Source organism: Motacilla alba, chromosome 3 (assembly GCF_015832195.1).
Source record: "Motacilla alba alba isolate MOTALB_02 chromosome 3, Motacilla_alba_V1.0_pri, whole genome shotgun sequence".
Lineage (NCBI taxonomy): Eukaryota > Metazoa > Chordata > Aves > Passeriformes > Motacillidae > Motacilla > Motacilla alba.
The window spans coordinates 90,478,663-90,494,045 of NC_052018.1; the positions used below are offsets into that span (position 1 = coordinate 90,478,663).

A 15,383-nucleotide genomic window follows, 5' to 3' on the forward strand; every position below is an offset into this window, starting at 1 on the left:
TTAAGACCTTCTACAGCTGACCAAGCCCTTTACACACTTGCCAAGCAGGCAAAGCCAATTCACAGATTGACACAAATTCACCTTCCCACTGAGGCTGTGAATCACCACATACATTAAACTAAAATTAAACTGATATGACTGTGGATAAACACATTCCTTGCCTTTTTTTTTTTTTCCCAGTAGGAAATTGACCCACGTTTGGTTTGAATTAAACTCACTCATTGCACTGAAACAAGTAACTAAATGGAAAGATTTGAGACCCTTTGAAGAGAGTGCAAATCAAATCTGGGTGATAATTAGCAGCAGATAATTGAAACCTACTGTTTATTTGCACAGAACCTGAAGTTACTGAACTACCTCTGGAATGGACAAATAGAGCTGCATATTCTGCTTTCCACCCTGCTTCTCGTTTTTAAACCTCTTACAGAACATTGTCAACTCATTCATGTCAAATCTCCTGCAACCTTGTTAAGTAAATGAGGGGACAAAGGGAAGCAAGTGAAAATACTCCTTTTTCTGTTCTAAAAATCAACAGACTTTTAACAATTTACATCTGCTCCTTCTCCTTTTCTTCTCCATACATACAACAATACTGGATTTCAAGATAAATCTTGCTTTTGGATTGCAGTACAAACAAGCAGGTCTGTATTTAAGTATATAGTTCTAAGGCTCCTGGTCACACCATTTGTGGCATGGTTTAATCCAGTCTTCAGTCTCAAATTCTTTCAATGCCTGGACCCTGGTATCAGAGCCATAAAACTACTACTAACACCTTCAAGTCTGAAAAAGCATGGCAGATTAAAAAAAAAAAAAAAAAGTAAATAAATCCAGTTTTCCCTTCCATCAATAATCTTGCCCTGGTATTTATTTCTACCACCCAGCCAGGTAAGGAAAAAAATATCTTCACTCTGATTGGAGTAAATGCTAAACACATCTGCATGCAAATAGCAGAGGAGGTCTCTTAGCTAGAGAGTTTACAAATTGAAGACATAAACATTAATTCCTCCAAAAGTTACAAAGAACTTATGGAAAATGGTAGCAGAGGTAATATATGACGATTTTTTGTAGGATCCTGCTTTATCAAAATTACTCTGAAACAAACCATGCAGCCTCTGACAGAACACAGCTGAAGAAACAGGTCAAAGTGACTTAAGACTAGAAGTATCCAGGAATGCTTTATTACTTAGGTCAAAGGATAAAACAAAACAAAATCAGAGTGGGGCGGTATCTCCCTTTTAGCTTGAACAAAATTGTATGTGTTAATATTTCACTTCAAAAAAAAACAATCCTCAACTTCCTGGGAAGTGAAACTTAACTCTTGGACTGGCCCTTCTGAACTGCCCTTCTGAAATAAAATTGCCCTTCTGAATAGAGGAGAGGAACATAATGCATTTTCATAAAGGGAATTCCAATTGCTACAGATACCTTAATGTTGTATGTTGTTTTCACTAAAAACTCAAAATTAATCAAATTTAACCTCAGAAAAAAACCCAGTACAGTAGCAAATAGATTCCATAGCTTCCTTACCTCTTAATAAAGACTTACATTGTCAATGACACTCATTCAGTAGCATGAAAATACCTCCCCCATTCCACAATACTTTGGAACTGACTCACAGTTTTTAGCAATGTTCTTGCTCAAATTAACATCAAATCTTGCATATTAGATACGTTCTTTCACAAACAGCTTTCAAACTGCGTGTGAGCTCATCCTTGCAACTGTTAAGACACATAAATGCTCATCTGAGTAAAATATTCACTAAATCCGTTCTTCACCCAGGTGCAAAGGCAAAAAGAACAGTATATTTAATATTAATTATGTTATCTAATACATAGATAGATACAGTACTGTAAAACTTCCTTTGTCTACAATACATTCTGTGTTTTTAAAATCAGGTTTAAGTCAATTAAACCTCAGATTCCCAAAAAATCCATCCTGTACACACCTACTCACCTCTTCCAAACCCTGGAGCCTCATCTCCTTCAGTCTCAAGTGATTTTCCTTCTGGGGACACAAAGGTTTCCAAGTCCCTGTTCCCGAGCACTCAGTAGAGAGCCTTCCACAGGCACAGCAGAATCTCTATCTGCCCTTGCTAACAGAGGCTTCCAAAATCCCTGATTAATTTTGCCATGAAAGCAACATGGAATTGTTCAACCTCAATAATATTAATTAACATCAATAATATTAAATCTATGAGTTTTTATGCTATTGGCCATTTGTCAGCACTAGATACACTCAGCAATGCCTTGCTGTGAGATGAGCTGCATCAGGTTTCCAGTGATGCTGACTCCACTCCCTGGGCATCCATTCCATCGATGAGCAACTCCTTCAGTGAAGAAATTCCTCTTATATCCAGCCTGGCACACATTTGAGTCTTTGTTCTGTCAACTAGCTGCCAGGGAGGTCAATCCCCATCCTCCATATGTATGTGTATGTGTGTGTATATATATGTGTGTGTGTGTGTGTCGGTGTGTGTGTGAGAGAGAGACAGAAATACAGAAGAGCCTTAAAATTCTGATGCAGCTAGTTCCTCCATTTATAGAATATTTTTACCCCACAAAGATATAAACTCTAGAAAAAAATAAAATGGGGTTTATCCTCAGCACACAGCAGGGCAACATTAAAGGTTTTTTCTTTACACCAAAAATATTGGTTCAGCTTGACACTCCGTGTCCTTTGCAGGTTTTCTCCCCTAGTACAGTTTCTCCCTCAAGCTAACTTGCTTACCTATTGTAACTTATTATTATGCACACTTTTTTCCATGTCCAATACAACGACCAGCTGCAAGATGAGCAGCACTCACAAATGCCAACCCATAAATCAAAATGACTCAGTACACCCACCAATACTCATTTGAAATCTGTGCATGCATTGCATCTGTGCACCAGAGCTGCTATGAGCAGATCTTCACCAGACCTTCTTCTTTTCTCCAGTGATTTTCTTCAACCAAAGTGAGAGCTGACCTCCAGTCACAAAGACAATTTCTCCCATTTCTTGAAGCTGTCTGACAAATGCATTGCAAAAACTCCAAGGAAACATGAGTATGATTTGAAAGGAAAAATTCAAAGGCTTATTAAAAAAAAAAAGAGAGGAATTCCTCTAAGTTTTAAAACTGTTTACACTTACCTTTCTTTGTGCCCATCTGATCCTGGCTTTTTTTTTTCCTTCATTCAGATCCTCAAAATGAATGGTGTTTTGACTTTCTTAAATCAGCTATGCATTAACACACACACCCAAATCTTCAGAAATTCTGCCCCATAAGTTGGAATAAACATAACAAGCCCCAGTATAAAAATGCTATTGAAAAGCAATAAAAAGAATACACCATAACTTCTTGTAAGAAAGATATTCTCAGGTGAGAATATCCTGCACGGTAGACTTCACATAAAATGTTTAGGAATACAAAAGGTTTGCCTGGTGATTCTACAGGGATATGACAAAAAGAAAAAAAAAAAAAATCAACCCCAAGATGCTTAGCCATCCTAACCCAAAAACATTAAAACAGCATGTAACTGATTTTATTCATTTTGTTGCGGTCTGAATCCATGTGGGAAGCATTCAAAAGGCATATTTATTTTGTCTCATTGACAAAATAACAAATACTAACCATGAAGATCTCTACCTTTCAACAGTGCAGGCCCTACTCCAAGATGAGAGGCAGTGCCCTTCACCAATGCTCCACACTTCCATAGCCTCCAAAAATAAAGTGAGGAAGTTCCAGGCATAAGAGCTTTACTAGATCAGAGTCTCAGCATACTCTCTGAAAAATTCAATCACAGTAAGAAAAGGTTCATCACCCCTCTAATAAAAGTAGGAAGATTCCCTGTACCACCTCCAATTGCAGCATCTTCTCACAAAATACCCAAACACAGGTATCTATAACCAAATGCAGCTGACATGAGTCAAACCCGCAATGTGGATGCAGTGGCTGACAAAAAGCCCTCTCATCTTCCATCTCCCTGAGGGATCAGGAATATGATGCCTCTACCTTGTGAAAATACACCAGAGAAGGAGAGCATGTCTCAAGAACCTCACTGTAGCAAGACTTCTAATACCAAACAGGCAGGACCACTGGCTCTCTAATTTGGAGATTAACATTATTGAATGTAGTCATAATGCCACATGAACCAAATCCTAATAGTGTATGTTCAGAAAGTTGCATAAGGAGTATGGAAAGCTGGCCTACTAAGTATATTTCAACAGAGCTGCATCATGAAAAACAGAGAAGACTTAAAACTGACACCAATCATCTTTTGGAAATGTAAATATTCAACTTGGTTAAATCAAGACAATCACAGATAGACATTTTTTCCCAAATCTTTGGCTGTATTGCAATGGTTGTTTCAATTTGTAATCTCCAACTAAACATTTCCTATCCATGGATTAACAATATATTTACTGACTTGTGTCTTTTAACAGTATTTATCCAACATAACAAAATAAACTGCAATTTGTTATACTTTTTTTTTTACAAAACATTTTATAAATATTTTTACAAAATGTATACAAAGCAATTTCAAGTGAGACATACTTTACAAATGAAGGTATTTAAGCAAATAAAGTCCATACCACGCTGACAATAAGTGACACATCCTCTTTAAGTGAAGTCAGTCTGTAAGGCCTCCCTACTCTAACAGATAAATTATACCAAAATATTCAAAATGAACATAGTTTTCTTAATTGCCAGTTTAAAATTTGTTTTAATATTAGGCAGTATTAAATAACATGGAAATCACAATGCTGATCCAGCAAAATAATGAAAACATGTTTAAAGTCATGCATATTCACAATACTTTGCTGGACTTGAGCCCATATGATTTATAAACTTTTTTAAGCACCACAAAAATACAATTATTTCATTTACTGCTTCACCACGTACCGGAATTCCTTTAGAATTGAATTCAAAGGAGTGAACAACAGAACATTAACAATCTAAGATCAATCTCACCAGGATTGTTCAAGGGGCTCCTCTCATCAGCAGTTCAGAGAGATGTGTCTGACCAAATCAATCCCAATTACCTTTTTGCCATTTGCAATTTTTTATACGACATTGTTCCCCCTTCACAATGAGACCCAATAGAAGACACATAACCTGATACTTCAGTTATGTATTTGCTGTAGAGAGACTGGAAACCCCATTCCCATTTTGAGGTGGTACAACAAGCAAGGGGACTGATGAATGTGCAACTTCACTTTTTTTTCCTCATAAGAAAAATTTAACTAGTTAGCATACAGCTGTGTAACTTACTGCTCTCCTTCCTAAATAGTTCAGAATGATAAATTAATTAAATTTCCAAAATGATAAAATAAAATATGCATCAGAATACACAGCCATGAGACTATTATTAAATCTAAAAAGGCAATAGGTGAAGACTATCTTGTCAGTTTTGCCAATAAGAAAACAACTAACTGCCTGAGAGTCTATTCTGTGGACACCCAACCAAAAATTTAAAACTGGCAATACTTATTAATATTACATACAACACTTGGGAATGTTGGGTTTTTACAAACATGTACTTTAAAATTGGCACATTTTTTTTAATGGCAATTAATAACATATAAAACCAGTACTTCCATTCATGTGGAAGGGGAAATGAATTTTAAGGAAGTTCATCTCTCTCTCATTGCTTTCTAGATTTGGTTTCCTTTAGTGGTCAGACAGTGGACTGCAGCTCAGTACTGAGTTGCACTGTAATGTTCTACTATCCCAAGGATCTAATTCTGCTTCCTTCCATGCCATTCAGATGGACTGAGTTACACACCAGCAAAACCTTTTGGTTTCTCTCCTGGCAATCTGACTAACAACCACAGCTTGTCTCAATGAGCCTCTTACATCGTGAAAATCATAATCAGCAAGTCTGGAAAAGGGCTGGTAATGTTTCTGAGAAATGGTGGAGAAGTTCTGGGGGAGAACATGAGCATACCTTAGAAACCACAAAAGCTGAATCCTCCTGAGCAGACATATGTACTACACACACGTGACCAACGTCAGCGCGCTTATGTGCACAAAAGCACTCATGACCAAAGTAAACTAGAACAAAGCAGCATGGGCAGCAAAAAAAAAAAAAAGTCATAGATTAAAATAAATAAATAAAATAATAAGATTCTATCTTAACAACATGACAGCAAGCCAAATGCAAACCATGCAATGGTTTCACTTGGCTTTACAATATGAATTAATAATTACACATTTTTTGATATGTTTAAACAATGGGATTGCTGATCAACTTTGGTCTGTACATATCTTGATAATAATGACTGCTACGGTGGATGATTTAACATTCTCTGACAGCAAAAAGCAAAAAAAAATTAAAAAAAACCACTGGCCTTTAAATTTACTCAGAGTAAGGCTAACATCCTCTTAAAATATAAGCTAGAAATACAGTTTTCAAATCAAAGTGCTTTTGACACTTGGTCTAAAAAAACCCAAAAAACCAACAAATAATAAAAAAAACATTTATACCACTTCAGAAAGACTCAAGGCTGACTACATCCAATTATAAAATGCAAAATCTTTTCCTCAAGAGATAACATATATATGTATTATATATATAAATTCATGGCTCTATCATGGCCTCATCCTGTACACTTTGCTATTTACTGGCTTTCGTTCTACCTTCCTTAGTCAAGCATTTATTACTTCATATCATGCCACTGTGACTAAGATCATATAGTATCATCCCACAGACTAAAGTTACCCACTACAAATATATCAAGTACTAGTTTCTGCTCAGAAAGCAATAAAAAAAGCACTTAAAGTTTAAATTATGAAGCCTTGTAAACACACTGATGATTTCCTTCCAACTTAACAATCCTAGAATACAGATTCATTAACAAAGCAAATAATCACTTCTGAATAGAGGTACAGTGGGTTTTCCAGAAAAACTAAAAATTTGATGATTTGTGGAAGAGAAGGGTAGGGGACAATTGTTGCTTCCATCACTCTTTAAAAACATTTTCTTAATAAATATATCCTTTCAAATGACTGTGATTGTCAGTATATTACCGTATTATATAGGGCCTAACAACCTGCAACCCTGTTACGTTGCAGTACTGCTCAATAATCAAAAGCACTATTATAATAATACTTGAAACAGTAAGGCCCTAACAGACTGCATTCTAACAAGGATTAACTTTACTTGGATATCTCACTGTAACCACAATGAGTATTGCTCTCAAACACAGAACAGAATCTAGTTTAGAAAGGTTAACCTTAAATGCATGTCAGGCTGTACTTGTGGTGTCATTCACATTTGCTTCTGCTAAGAGAAACATAACTTGTCCATGGTACTGTAACTATTAACACTCTAAGATACTATTTACAGCTGCTTCTAAAATAGAGTCAGTTTCTACAACACTTTCACTGTGGTCTGGAATAAATTTTTCCAGGCAGTTCTCTTGTGAAGCAATAGGTGAAAAATTAGGGAACTCTAATTCAACCGAGCCACTACTTGCCGCCTCGTTTTGTGGCTGTCTCCCAGCTTTTTTAAGTTCCAAGATGTTTTTAAATGTAGTTTCTAAACTCTTACTGAGCAGTAAGTCTTCCTGGGGGTCACCAGAGCCTTTTCTGTTATCAGGATGCAAAACCTCATTCTTTGGAGAGCTCCTCAGAGTTTTGTCTTGAAGTGAATTATTACACGTTACCTTTGAGAAAGACTGAACTGCATTCCTTGATATTTTATTGTGTGTTCCATGACTGCCTCTTGACACTATTTTTGACAAGTCTTCAGAACTTGAAGAATTCTCAGTGGATTTGGCAAGATCCTTCCCACTCATCCTTTCTTCAGAAAGGGCCATGTACTGGCTCTCAGAAGAACAATTAGCTTTTTCAAACTTTAAAGCTTTAGTGAGGCTATCAGATTTTTTAGTAGAAGCTTTTCCTTCTTGTGGTGTCAGAATGTTGTTAGGCACTATAGGGAGTTTACTGTGATTTGTGGATTCTGCTGAGCTGGATTTTGGTCGGTCTCTGGCTTGGGTTTTGGTAGTCTGACTTCGAGAAGGTAACGTTTTGCTAGACTGATGGTCACTTTTGCTGGACTGTGCTTCTTCAGCTGTTTTCTCAAATTGTTTGGCAGAACAACAAAAATCGGCCTGATAACCATCTGAAAATTAAGTAGCAGCATTTTACTAAAATTACCTACACATCCAAATAACTGACACTCCAACACCGTTTCTGTGTACAGAAATTCAAAGAACACCCACAGCTTACAGATCTGGGTCTTTAAGAGATGTTCATATGCTTAAGCGTTCTGCTGCGTACCGTGCAGGAGATTAGCACTAAATTAATCAGCACACTGCTCACGCATGTGCACTGTAAAACCAGATTAAGGGCACCTCCCAGCATTCTAAACATACAAATATGGTCTCTGAAGATTAATACTTTCTACAACACAACTTGTGAACATCTTTTAAAATATGCAGATCATGCAGAACCTTTAAACAAATGGTAGCTGTAATCTTAGACAATTAATGTGCTTCCAGGCGCTATGTTTAACAACATCCCAGTTAAAAACACTGCCATTTAAATGGCCATGACACCCCAAGAGCAACACTTCATTAAGATGAACAAGAGTATTCATGCTTCAAACAGTGCTGGTCTTTCTGGCTGCAAGCAAACTCACAGATTCTTCCCTGTTAGGATGGAGGCACTGCACTGTTGTCAAAAGAAACTCAAACATTTCTCTTCCAAACAGGTAACTTTCCCCCCCCCCCCCCCCCCCCCAAATAACTGCTTCAACCCTACAGTGTCTCTGGATTGTTGAATTCTGGAGTTATAAAAAGTTATCTTGCAAATGCTCACTGAATATTTCACTAACTGGAATCCATAGCAATCACTGCCTCACTGTGGCCACAACTATTTTTAAACACTCCACACTTAATTTAGAAGTTAAGTGTTACTTACCAGGATCCACAAGTGCAAGACGCTTTTCCCGGGTCAGAGATGCTCTTTCCTCCTGGTTAAACATCCTATCAATCATAACCATTTCTGCAGAAGGATTTATCCTCTGGAGGAAAAAGAAAAAAAACCAACCGACCTCTGGAGTGACTCATATGTTGGTATCAAATCAAAACATTGACAGCTTAGTTAAATTTCAGAGAAAAGAAACTTCTGTTATTATGTATTTGTGAAGAACATTCACAATTCAACAGTCTTGTCTCTGACCCAACCACTACTGAAACTCAGTCACAAAATATTGCTCACATTGTACTGCAAATTTTATTTGGGAAAGACTTTAAAACAGGGAATCGCTATTCCAGTTGTATGAGCTGTACTTTTTCAGCACTGAGTATGCTTACTACTGTACACCACAATTTTTTTACTTCATACAGTATCCTTCTCTTTTAGGGGATCAACCAGCAAAAATATTGAACTGGAACCATCCTATCATTATCCCTGCACTTCTCTCCTATCCTTGTAACTAGCCGGTGCAGAGCTGCATTTTGCTGAAAATGCCTTCAAGCCAGTTTGATCCATCCATCACAGAAAATGTTCACTGCACTAGCCTATAACATAGGCAACTAGTTTCAAACCTGAATGCTACGTGAAATAAACCTTTCAAAATTACTAAATGCTATTTGCCATACAACATACCAGATGCTAAAAGAACAAATCTCAACCTCCATCCTCTCTTCGCATCTGCAAATACTTGCAAATATTTAATGGCTAGGATCTTTTACAATGCAACTGCTAGTTTTAAAACCATATTAATTCTTACAGTTATATTATGTATTCTTGTATCTAAGTATCTAAATACCTATTATACTCAACTTCAAAACTTTTCCAGGTATGAAAATTAGTATATCTGAGGTCACAATGGCATTTCCTGATCCTTGTAAAACACATTCTTTAACTTTGTCAGTTTTAGTCTACCTCATACCTGGAATTGTGAAAGCACTTAAATCAGAAGCACTTCTAATGAAGTTCCAGCTAGCTTTTAAGGACCATGATTTCCTAAACTGTAATATGATTTGGCTCTAATTATGATACAGCTGGAGGCCTCTGAATGGACAACTTCAACACTATTTCAGGTTACATCAGCCACAGCAATCACCCTCCTGACTATCACAGCCTGTTCAGTGTAAGAGCAAAGCAGAAGCAGAGAACAGAAGTTCATGCACCTGTTCTGTAGGTACTGTTTTAACAAATTTAATCCCATCCCTTAAACTAAGTGTAGCTGGGTTCTACACCTTACCATTGCATCTTCTATAAGCAAACATCTGTATTTGTTCAGCATAGCCTGTGTCCTCTTCAGAAGTTGTGTAGCTACAGATTCAAATTCACTGTCCACTAGAAAGACAAAGTACACTTTCAAACACTGTTCTTCAATAACCTGCACAAATTTTTAAATGATCCTTTTCTTATTGCTCTAATTTACATTAAGAATTCTCTCAATACACTGATTACAAACTTACTGCCAAATTTTAAAAAGAAAATTACCTTTTCTTAAATCTTCTTCTGTTGGCAGCGATCCCTGGCACACATGGTATGAAAGGAGTCTCTGAACTGCATCATTTAACGATCTGAACCCACTTTTATCTGGTGTCACAGCATGTACCTGATCCTTCTGTAATTGCTGCAGAATACTACAAAAAATAATGATATACACTTAATGTACTGTACAGAGTTTTTACATTGACAAAAGTAAAAATTAAGGTTTCTGCAACAAAATTAAAACAAAATAATGACTTACAAAGCTCCTTTAGTCAACTGTTTAGCAGCAGGCCTTTTCTGTCCAACTAAATGACCATCGACCTAAGTTCAAAATAAAAGACAAATTACAATGTAGCCCCTCATTGGCAAAGCCTAAGTTTCAAGAGTTGTTTCTGTCAATTAGGTACATCACCAACACTAACTGTAACCACTACATAAGTATAAACACTTTCAACTATCTTCTTTTTTTCACAGGGCACTGTGTATCGACAAAATAGGGAAGTGACTTCAACCAAAGGTCTGAAAAGCTGTTTGCATACAAATTCCACTGTTGTTCATTATACATATTTCACTAAGAAAGAGAAGATCAAAGTTAACAGGTGCAAAGAAGGAAAGGTACAACTAAAGACTTCTACAAATAAATCTGCTCATACAAACCCTCTCTGCATTTCTCAGAAGATGTCATCTTGCCTGACATTGATGGATTAGAGTATCTGTGAGGAAAGCATGCTAAGGTTGTGCACTTAAATTCTCAAAAGCCACAGTGGATGGGGAAGATGGTAAAAGTCATTCTAGGAATTCTATTTCAGTGTCAATGCTACAGATATGCCCATCAGGTAGAGATCTAAGTAATTTTCTCCTTTGCTTAGACATTTAATGAAATCAAGATTTTCCTGGAAACACTCTCCTAAGACCTGAGGCTCTCTGAGGGGGTAAAGATTCATGGCAGGCACACTGGAAGCGTATTTACCTCAAAAAGCCTCCAACTTCACAGCAAAAAAAGTAGTCACCATCAAGCAGAATGAACATCTGACCAACTACTATACAATCAGGCTGACCTCCTAACTGAGCACTACTGTATCTTCTGCTCTACTTGTACATCAATAAGACACAGAAAAACATTCCTGTCCTACTGCATTGACAAATACATTCACAAACAAAAATTTTAAGTCAGAGCCTCTCCAAAAAAAACTCATCCTGGACAGTGTTTTTGTACATACTTGCATTATGTGGGAGACCTTTTGATGGTAAAAGAAGAAGACTGCAGTAAAGAATAAAACAGACAAAGACCAGGTGGAACTGTTCTGGTGCTTCCCACAAACCACTGTCTCCCACTTAGCTAGAGAACAGTTTGAAAGGAATAATGAGAGGAGTAGGTCGAACTATCGGCCAACTCAATGAAGAATTGCTATGTCATACAAAATTATCTTCAGGGAACAGTACAGTCAGACTCCACTTAATGAACTGAATCTCAAAGCAGCATTCAGTGTATCAATTTGCAAAACAATCAACATTTATTATGTCAAGGTAGAATTTGTCAAGTTTGAGGGAGTTCATATACCCTACAAAAAACCTGCAATGATTCCTTATTTGTTTACTCACTACCTCCCCTCACCCCAGAGGAGAGGAGAATTAGGAAAAAAAAGTAAACCTTGTGGGTTGAAAAGAACAGTTTAAAAATAGAAACAAAATAAAATAATATAGTAATGATAGTTTTTATAAAGTTGTAATGAAAAAGAGAAATAGGGGGAATTAAACCCAGGAGAAACAAGTGATGCTCAGTGCAATTGCTCAGCACCCTCTGAACAATGCCCACCCCATTCCCGAGCAGCAATCAGCGGCTCACAGGCAATCCCTACATTTACACCCAGAACATGATGTTCCACAGAATGGGATATTCCTGTGGCAGTTTAGGCCAGCTGTCCTGTGTGTGTCACTGACACAGCATAGGGCACTGGAAAGGCTGTGACTTGCAGAGTAAGCACTGCTCAATAACTGAAACACCGGTGTGTTATCAATGTTATTCACAGCCCAAATCCAAAACACACCACCTACTAAGAAGAAAATTAGCTCTATCCCAGAAAAAAAACAGGACAGACAGGGAAACATACAAACAGAAGTGTTCTCTACCTGTATACTCTGCTGAACTGATGATGATCCTATCACTTTTTCTTGTGGCTGTGCTGTTCCTAGAGATTGTTGTATGATTTTTCCTCCAGAGTCCTGTCCTATAAAATAAAGTTTAAGAGATTCTTGTAATCCTAAGCAAGAGGGGAATAATTTTGCATACCTATCCTTATAATTTCACTTGAGTTTTTAGGAAAGTTACATCTTATGCATAAAAGCAGCTACATCTTATGCTTAAAAGCATTAGTGCATCTATCCTGTGGAGAAACCAGCTCATAAAAATTAAACAGGACTGATATTTTGCCTGAAAACAATAAAAAACCTCAGATAAAAATCACATCACACCATGGTACTGCAACATAAGAAGAAATTCAAGTGCTGTAAGTTTAGTGTCCAACAATTTGCCTAAAATCATACAACAAATTTTATCAAGCTTTTCTATACCAATCCTCCCTGAAGTGTATTACTCAAATTGTTCTAGAGCTCCTGGAAGTACTTAGACAGAAAGCTTATTTTTTTCCCCTAGATTTTTTTAAATAGGCAGACTTCCTCCGATTGCCTTGCTTCGTAATCCAAACAGCATCCTATCAGTCATGCTACCTTACAACCAAAACAAGTAAGCATTTATTAGGTTTTTTTTTCCCCAAAGACACCCAGCATACTGTGCAGATTGTACAGAATTGCCTGGACAGTTTATATATAACAGTACACAAGGAAAAAAAAAAGGCAAGGTAGAGTATAGGACCTTATTCAAAAGGTTACTTATGTACAAAGAGAACAGGAAGGTTACTGTATTTTTCTGCTTGCCTTGAATGTACTGGTTTTGTTCTTTCAGTAAAATGGTGCTGCTTGAAAAGCTGCTATTTTGCCATGAACAATGCATGAACTATTCTAACTGAAAGGGACGCATTCAAGAACAAAGTGAGTGATGACAGCCTGCACATAACCTTGTAATACCTATTTCTCTTCCCTCTGTAACTGAAGCAGCCACCACATTCAACAATTCATGAACTTTCATGGAATTTTAGCAGACGTCAGTATTTTGAAAATTAAGTATTTCTATTTTTCTAAGCTGAAAAAAAAGAAAAATGAAAGAAGGTATAATTGTGGATTTTATAGAGGAGAGAAATAATTGCCAATTGCGAAGATTCAACTTTTCTCTCTAGAAAATGAAGTGCCATGATTGAGAAAAATCAAAGCACACATGCAATACTGAAAAAATATAGCTTGAATACTTCTAAAAATAAAATTCCAACAACCTTTAGAACCCTATGAGCATGAGGCATCTATGTAAGTCTGCCACACTGAAGAAGAACGAATCTCTGTTGCTGCAGAAAATTAAGGAAATCATGTTAAAAAGACCTTAGTTGACCTGATAGTGTGTTGCTCAGAAGATTTGTAAGCTGAGGCTGTCTCAAATTGTCCTGTGTCTTCGATGCAGAAACTGGTGATGTCTGGTTCACGGCCTTTTTCTGGGGCACACACATAAAATAAAGAACAAATTTTTAAAAAATCACAGTGAAATATTTACTAAAAGCATTAAGAAAAACAAGGAAAAGGCACCTAAAATTCATCTCCATGTATATTTTTTAACTTTAAACTCATCAGGGGAGAAATTTCACACATCTCAATCCCTCCAAGCTCAAGAAAGTAAATCAGAGTGGAACAGAAATTACACTAACATCACAAATATATACCAGTTGCATTCTACAAGACCACTCATTTCCCACTACAAGTGGCCCTCAGAAAACAGCTTCTCAGAGTTTCAAAACTGCAAGATGAAGCTGCTTTCCCAAAAAAAAAAAAAACCCACAGTGGAATAAACCCTCCACTGCTTAGCAACTGAATGATACATGGTTTAGTATAAATTACAATGTTTAAAATGCAAGTACAAACAAACTAAAAAGATTCTGGCAAATAGTGGCATTTGTTCTCTGTAAGTTCCCATTTACAGCTCTGAAATTTCAGCACAAGAACAAAATCATCTTTTGCAGCAATAAGAAATAATCTGCTTTTATAACTGCTGAAACTCACTGACCCAGCACGTGACCTGCAAATAGGAAGATGTAGACACATGAAGAGAAAGTCAGACAGGTCTCAAATTACTCATCCGCAAACAAGATGTTACAACCTGCACCAGAAGTCTTGGCAAAGATTACAAATGTGTTTCTACAGCATGTTCATACTAATTTTTTAAACACACATTATTTTAGTTTTTCACTGCCGATTTTGGGTTTGGTTAAAAAAAAAATATCCATCAGGCCTTTGGAAAAAGAAAGATCTAAGTAAAATAAGTAAAATGAAAAAAGAGAAAGATCTAATTAGTGCAAATGCATTCTGAGAGAGTGACCAGTATTTCGAAATGACAAAAAAAAAAGTTTAAAAAAGTCAGAAATTGAACAGCTTGTTGCTAATTGTGTGAAAAGTCACAGAGTTGAAATTGGCAACTCACTCTGCACTTTATGAATTTTTTCTCTTTTAAATTTTTGACTGTTTATAAGTTCTCTTATGAAAACAGAAAAATCTGAGTCTAATATATACTGCAAGTGTATCTACTGGACAAAATAGACAACATCGAACCTTAAAAGTGAATTCCAAAATTTTTTAAATACTAGCTAGACTTCTTAGAGGATTATTTTTAATGTTATGCTTTTACAAACTGCTTTAAAAGGTATTTCTTTTTAAGGATTCTAAGAAACATTTCTTGTCTTTGCATCAAATTTGAAAGCTTCTAATTGTTCCAGACACACATAACAAAAGCGCCGATATGATAAATAACAAAAGAAAGCCCAAGAAACCTTTCAATCTCTAATTTCATTAAGTC

At 36.5% G+C, this 15,383-nt stretch overlaps 1 protein-coding gene across 7 annotated transcripts in view; it reads right to left on the reverse strand.

The window, feature by feature from the left end:
* Window positions 1-4,303: 4,303 nt before the first annotated feature.
* The window catches only part of BICRAL (BRD4 interacting chromatin remodeling complex associated protein like), a 45,348-nt gene continuing 34,268 nt past the window's right edge, over window positions 4,304-15,383 (reverse strand). For all 7 annotated transcript variants that reach the window (XM_038130903.1, XM_038130897.1, XM_038130901.1 and 4 more), the window contains 7 exons: window positions 13,932-14,031; window positions 12,563-12,660; window positions 10,692-10,753; window positions 10,439-10,584; window positions 10,194-10,288; window positions 8,903-9,005; window positions 4,304-8,102 (listed from right to left, as the gene is read on the reverse strand). In XM_038130903.1, the coding sequence (XP_037986831.1) occupies window positions 7,300-8,102; window positions 8,903-9,005; window positions 10,194-10,288; window positions 10,439-10,584; window positions 10,692-10,753; window positions 12,563-12,660; window positions 13,932-14,031 (1,407 nt within the window). In that variant the 3' untranslated portion in view covers window positions 4,304-7,299. The remainder of the gene's footprint in view (window positions 8,103-8,902; window positions 9,006-10,193; window positions 10,289-10,438; window positions 10,585-10,691; window positions 10,754-12,562; window positions 12,661-13,931; window positions 14,032-15,383) is intronic.